We start from the raw sequence: 7,612 nt of genomic DNA, 5'->3' as shown, positions 1-7,612 counted from the left end.
AAGGGTCGTAGACTACAATAATAAGCTATAACTTAGCAAAAAATAGTTTTGAATCAATGATATTTCACTTATCAACTTTTACTGTAAGAGGAAATGCGGAGATATTTTTCTTTTAAACGGGTGGTGCCAAGTGTTATGTAGAAAAGTAATTTATCTGAAATGAAATGTACAATTGAAGCTCACGCTGAGTATATAATCTTCGGTTACACCCGAACTTAGACACCTTTACTTGTTAGTTTTTAAGTTCGATCTATACATTTCCATATTTTCAAGTAAGTTCACACGTCGGTCATTTGCTTGTACGTGAAGGACCCTGACTATTTGACTGTTTGATGTTACCGCCTAGAGAAAATTTGGAATAAAAAATTCCGCGGTGCTTTTTTCCTATATTCTTACTTTACTCCGATAGGAAATCGAGTAAGCTTTTGTATTCGTCTCACTTCAGTAAAAATATGGTTACGGTTTTTTTCCAGAAATGATAACATGGGCAAAGGGAAATTTCCTAAATGGTCTACACTAAATTTTGAAGGGCCCACCGTCTTTAAATGGCCAACCGACCTTATGACCACTTCAAAGAGGTCATTTCCGTTGACTGTCAACCCACAGTTAAATTATTGCATGCCATTTGCCTTTAATACCTGTGCAAAGTTTCAATTAAACTTATGGCCATTTGAAAAGGTCATAAGGTCAATTGACTTTATGTCCTTTGAGCAAATTTTTGCATTGTCATCGGGGCTTAGTATGTGTGCAAAGTTTCTAATAACCTTATCGCCCTTCTAAAAAAGGCCAATTGACGTTATGTCACTTCACTATCAAATTATTGCATTTACATCGGTCGTTCAAAAATAACAATGTAACATATACAGATATGAGTGGTTTAACAAAAAAACGTTTATTAGAAAAATGTCGGTTTGTTTGAAATCGCATCCTTGAAATTTTGTAACGTCTAAAGAGGGCTATACTTTACCAGGAAAAGAGGATTTCCTGTGGTTTCAAATTGAAACTTAAACAAGTAAAGGTGTATAAGTTCGGGTGGAACCTAACATTATATACTCAGCGTGAGCTTCAATTGTACATTTCATTTCAGATAAATTACTTTTCTACATAACACGTGGCACCGCCCGTTTAAGAAAAAAATGCCCCCCATTTCCTCTTACAATAAAACTTGATAAGTCAAATATCATTGATTCAAAACTATTTTTGCTAAGTTATGGCTTATTACTCTAGTCTCCGACCCTTTTAAACTTGTTTTATATCCAAGTTGCCGTGGTCTTTAACCGATCCCATCAATTTTTACCAGAAATATTTCCTGCTATAGGGAAAATTTGTGTACCCAATTTTATTAGGATCCGTTAATTTTTATTCGAGTTATGGCTCCCGAAACATAGAAAACTGCTTAGTCATAAAAGAGGCGGTGCCACGCCCATTTTTTAAATTTGAAGTTTTTCTAATTTATTGTTATAAATCCACATGGGAAATGAAATACCATTGTTATAAAGCTCTTGTTTGCAAAATTATAGCTGATTTTATTCGTCCACGACCATTTTAAAAATCTTTTATATAAAAGTGGACGTGGTCCTTAACTGATTCCGTTAATTTTTCTTCAAAGCATTCCTTATATTAAAGGCACCATCTCTACCGAATTTTGTTACGTTAGGTTTAACGATTTTTGTTTTATGATTAATAATATTTGTAAAATTAGATTTATCACAAGTGGGCGGTGCCACGCCCATTAAAAAAATTTTTTTTTCAAATTTTTATCAAGAGTCTTAATATCAGCCCACATTTCAAATTACAACATTCTAGGTGTATTAGTTACTAAATAATCAGGTTTTTTGTGTTTTCCTAAATGTTATATATATAAAAAGTGGGCGTGGTTATCATCCGATTGCGCTCATTTTCAATACCAATCTATTTTGGGTCCAGATAAGCTCGTGTACCAAATTTGGTGAAGATATCTCTACATTTACTGAAGTTATCGTGTTAACGCCCGGACGGACGGACGGACGGACATGGCTCAATCAAAATTGGTTTCGATACTGATTTTGATATATGGAAGTATGTATCTATATCGATTTATTTATACCTGTACACTCAACCGTTATCCAATCAAAGTTAATATACTCTGTGTGCAAAGCACGCTGAGTATAAAAATAGACCAATAAAGAATATTAAAAATTGCAATATGAAATACATAGATGCATTATAAATAATAAAATCCCGGGATTTCGGGATGGAATAATGACTCGGGAAGCCAGGGATTCGGGAACGGGATTCCCGGGACTTGCTAACATATTTTGTGTCGTATTCGATTGTTATATTGCAGTTTTTAATTGCGAAGAATGTTAGAAAATTAACTAACCAGTGGGAAAAGAAATTTCACTTGCAAAGTGTGCCAACACCCTTAGCCAAAGCAAATGTCAAATTCTTCTTCTTATGATTTGCTTGCAACAAAATTTGGGATTTGGCTACTTTTCAATATCAGATGGCGCCAGTGTCGCTCTTTCTACCGTTCTCCATAAAAATACGTGCAATCTACTCATAATGCATAAGCTTGTGTTAAACTCATCTATATGAAAAACTGCTTGGTGCCGGGGCTGTAATTCACGCATAACGGTAATTCTTTTGTGCTGGCAATGCTTCACACACTTCAAATTGCAACTGCGCATGAGAACATGATAATTTCCTAAATATATTTGTATACAATTTCAATGCCAATTAGAGAAAGGCGAATGCGTTCAACAAAACGAAATGTATAGAAATTTTCCAATAAGAAATAATACGTTGCGCGAAAATGAGAAGTGTGTGTGTGTGTTTAAGTGCATTTATCTGACATTTCCTTTGCTTGGAAAATTGGCAAAAGCCAAATGCAATAAAAGGAAAAATTGTAGTGCGCTGCTGCTACTACGGCAGTCACAAAAACATGCTTTAGTTGTCAAATGTGTTTGAGACGTTGAGCCGAATGGCTGGTGTGTGCAAATATTGCGGTTCTATGACAAATTGAAAGAGACAAATTTAATTGAAAGAAAAGTTCAACACAAGTAGTTAAAGTGATGTGTTGATAAATTCTAATAAGAAGAAAGCAATTGAATGTCGGTTAAGTGAAATTAAATGCTACACTTTCGTTGGTGTGCGAAAATATAAACTAAAACATAATAACAAAAGTAAATAAAAGTTAAATCAAAAGTGCAATGAAAACATTGATTTATAACAAGTGAGCGCGGCCGCATATTAGCGTACACAGTCAGTCTGTTCCAATTAATTGCACGCGTCTGCAATGCATTGCTCTAGTTTTTGGTGACTGATTTTCTAGTTTGTACATGACTAACCTCCTCACCGCCCAACAACACCACACATGTGGAAGTGAAAGTATTTTAGCGAGTACGACGTCTACTTCAATTCAATTCAACTCAATTCTATGCAACGCTATTCAAAAGTTTGTACATAAGCAAACATCTTTGGTAGTTGCCTAATCGCTTTAGAGCAGCGGTGAAACATAAAATCTTGCAGCAAGTAAAGTGGCAGCATAACCAACAACAACGCGCCCAACTGTGACTGCATGCATTGCCTTGCTAGCGGCTGCATTGTGTGAACGACTTTTTGCTGTTTTAATTTACGCTAGTTTTCATTTTTACAAGCGCACCTTCGATGTCAACTTTTACGCGTCCTTGAACTGCCGCTGGCGCCATTGGAATTTGGTTGCATTGCAGCTGCATTGTAATCACAGCAATGCACAGACTCTTTTCCGCCGGAAATAAAAGAATTTCAGCTTTATTGACTGAATTAACGGCAGTCAAATGAACTACATATGTATGTACATAAACGAGTTTGTTCTTGCAAAGCACAATTGATGAATTGAATAAAAGTGACAGCAGTGTTGCCAACGTACTTTAGTGAATTAGTGAAATAGTGAGGGTGAGGAAGTGAGTGGGATAAATTTGTAAACAAATACTGTAGATACGTGTGTATATGACCTAACTGTAAATAAACGAAGAAAGAATCGAAATGTATATTTAATGTGAATAAAAGCAAAAGCGCAGTAAACAAAGCGCCATGAAAAATCGATTGTGCCCATTTTTCATAACGAATCGCGCGTGTCACTGACTTGGCCGCAGTGTCACATTTTTTTCGAGTGCTATACAGTCTACCAACATAACTGTATCTGAGTGGTCGCATACAAAAGCGGAAGAATAATAATACAAAAAATACTTAAAAAAAGAATAATAAACATAATAAAGTTATATATAAGCACATATATATATGCACATAAAAACAGCTGTAAAACCCTAATTGCATTTATCCTGTTTTCACACTTTCCGCCGCAATGCATGACTCATACGCCTCCTCCTAAAAACCCCTTTTTTGTTGCGACGGACATGCGTTTCAGTTAAGAAGCACTTAAAAAAAAAACAACCACGTCAATACATCGTGTCATCATTTGCCTTGTGGAAAATGAAAAGTCACAATAAATATGCAAAATTACCCCAAGATTTAGATTTAAGTTTCCAAGAGCAATTGGATGTGGATGCTAGTGCATCTGATGATTTCAATTTAGCCGCTGGCATTGGTTTGGTCGACGATACCGACGACGACGTTGTAATCTCAAGGGTTGAGAATAACGTTTACGACGACGAGGAGGACGACGAAATTGTAATAGCAACAGTTGCAAGCGGTGTTGGTAGTGTAGGTGCGAATGTGACCACTGGCGCTAAAGTAGGTGTACGTGTGAACACGTCAACCATTACTAAGGGTGAACGCAAGCTACACGGCGGTGTGCCGGCTGGTTTGGGTAACGACACTTTAATCGAGGTAAGTGGTCAATGTAATATTTTGAAAATTTAAAAAATATATTTATAGAAGTGTAAGAGTGCTGTTTTTGATGTAATAATGATAATGTAGGCATGATAAGGTTACCTAGCGGGAAACCTTTAAACTGCTGTCTGCGTACTTTTCAAGAGGAATGTCTCAATAATTACTTACTAAAACAAGCTCATGAAATAAAACGATATAAAAAGAAAAAAAAAAAACAGTAATACTATGTACAAACACACACCAAATTGGCGATTTATAGCATTTGGGCAATTTATTACGCAATTTATCATATAATAATTTGTAATAATAAATTGTCAATTAAAAAAAAAATTGCGTAATAAATTGTTTCAAACTGCAAATGCAACCTTGTCAAGTGTGTTTATTGAGTAGATTTAAACGTCCGTTACGCATGGCTCAACTATATGGTTGGCTCATCTCATCAGCTGATTTTATAACAACAAAAACCCTTACCTTGAAAGCTAATCAAGGATAATTTTAAGAGTACTCCACATCCCTATCAAGAAATTATTTTGTAGTTAAGACCTCACAAATAGCATTGGCACATGTCACGGTAGATACGGAACAGTTCGTACGAATTTACTCAGTTTTAGACCTTAACTAAAGAAAAATTTAAGCAACGTGACATCAGAACGAACAAGGCGACAGCTGTTTCAACTAAACCTTGTAGATCTCTCTTCTGCCTGTAGTGTGATTTGAACCCACACCCCTGCGATAAATTAGCAGTAGACAAACACATTCAGCCAAATCCATGTCTTTGTTGTTGTGCAACTTCTCCCAATCGCCTTCTTTGCATAGATTTATTATTTGCACACTTACTTTGTATAGAGAGCGTCAGTTAGAAATACGATTTGTAAATTGTAATTTAGAATGCGTCAAATGTGAATGAGCAAGCATCATACGGAAATGAGAATAGCCAATTGTAAATGCGAAAATGTCACTTCGATATGATAAAAGTCATTTGTTAATGAGAAAGCGTTAAATGAAAATGCAAAAGCGTAATTTGCATTTGAGAATAAACAGTTGGAAATAAGGAAGCTCAGATGTAAATGTGAAAGTGGCATATGGATATGAGAATAGAAGGTGTAGATGCAAGAGTCTGGCATATTCATTTATTCGATGCGATATCAGTGTCTGGAGTGGCGTTGATCGATCGATATAGGGTCGGTTTAGCATGCGTGCATGCGCTGCTTTACAAAGGTCATTTGGTCAACGGTCGGAGTAAAAGGCTAACGATTTAAATGACTAAGTTTTGGTGGACCACACCATTCAAGATTTGAGTCAGCGTTAGCTGATACTTAAAGAGCCAAACGAAAGTGCGGGATTTAGCACTGTGCTCGCTAATGCAAATCAACATCGCGACTCTGTAGGGAAAAGTAAAAAAATATGTGGAGTATCACATTACTATACCACTGACATACGTATGTTGTATGTATGTAGAGCAACATCTGTAATATCTATGTACATATATCAATCGGTGGATGGAGCAAAGAGATTAGCAACTGTAGGAGACTGCGCGAGAGCATTCCAGCATTCACTGTTGTTTCATGAAAGTGCTCTTTCACTCCAAGATATTTCAGTCGGAACATAGGCTTTTCCCCATCAAGTGTTATTATCCGTAAAGGATATGTCTGTTGCCACATACATAGCATATGTTTATTACCATTTTTATATTCTCAATGACAATCTATCTTTTTGTATTTTTATTTGATGACGCTTTCGCATTTACAACGGCCGTCGTGGTGTAATGGTAGCGTGCTTCGCCTACTACACCGAAGATTCTGGTTTCACGCCCCGGGAAAAGCAGCACCAACATTTTAGAAACAAGCTTTTTCTATTAATAGAAAATTTTTCTAAGCGGGGCCGCCCCTCGGCAATGTTTGGCAAGCACCCCGAGTGTATTTCTGCCATGAAAAGGTCTCAGTGAAAACTCATCTGCCTTGCAGAAGCCGTTCAGAGTCGGCATAAAACAAGTAGCAGCATGACGCAAATTGGAAGTGAAGCTCGACCTAAAATCTATTCAGAAGTTATAGCGCTTTACATATATTTATTAATCTCATATGATGCTTTCGAATTTATAATTGACTAATCTTATTTTAATGTGACGCTTTCTCATTTGGCAATTGACTATTCTCATTTACAAGTTATTATTCTCAATTTAAATTGACGCTTTCGAAATTTCATCTAACACTTTCTCATTTACAACTGAAAAGTGTGGAGTGCAAGCGTAAATCTGTCTAGAGGATTCCTGGCATAAGTTGACCACTTTGATAAATATTGTGGAGTTCAAGTAACTTAAGTTTGCAGTTATATCGACTAAAGTAACCGCCAACGAATAAAAAGGGGCGGGGGGGGGGGGGGGGGGGGAAGCACAAGTACGAAAGTCCAAGTTCGGGTGAAACCCAACTGTGAACTTGATACGCTGTTGTTGTTTGCTTTGTGTGTAGTTACATACCATAGAGTTATTGCGAACTTTGTTAAGGTTAGACCTTTTAGGAAAAGTGGGCGTGGTTTTTGGCAGATTTTGATTATCTTCACTCAGTCTATATAATTTGGCAAGGATAGTGTCTCTGCCAAATTTCAGAGTAATATCTTTAAGCTTTTGATTTACGCGTTAACAAACTTCCTAATTTTCTTCCTCTAAATTTGGGTGGTGCCACGCCCATAATCAAAAAGTGGAATTTATGTTTTGCATAGTAAAACCAATCCACTTACCAAATCTCATCAGCTTAGAGATATTCTATTTGAATTCTCTTTCTTTGATTTATTTTAATTTACGATT

At 36.3% G+C, this 7,612-nt stretch overlaps 1 protein-coding gene across 1 annotated transcript in view; it reads left to right on the top strand.

Moving 5' to 3' along the window:
- The first annotated feature begins 2,967 nt into the window (after positions 1-2,967).
- Positions 2,968-7,612, top strand: part of SPoCk (secretory pathway calcium atpase) — a 329,726-nt gene continuing 325,081 nt past the window's right edge. Inside the window, exon 1 of the mRNA XM_067757234.1 lies at positions 2,968-4,809. Within this exon, the coding sequence (XP_067613335.1) occupies positions 4,453-4,809 (357 nt within the window). The 5' untranslated portion in view covers positions 2,968-4,452. The remainder of the gene's footprint in view (positions 4,810-7,612) is intronic.

This window comes from Eurosta solidaginis, chromosome 5 (genome assembly GCF_040869045.1).
Source record: "Eurosta solidaginis isolate ZX-2024a chromosome 5, ASM4086904v1, whole genome shotgun sequence".
NCBI lineage: Eukaryota > Metazoa > Arthropoda > Insecta > Diptera > Tephritidae > Eurosta > Eurosta solidaginis.
The sequence above is the reverse complement of the archived record's forward strand: the minus strand, read 5'-3'. Positions and strand labels throughout refer to the sequence as shown.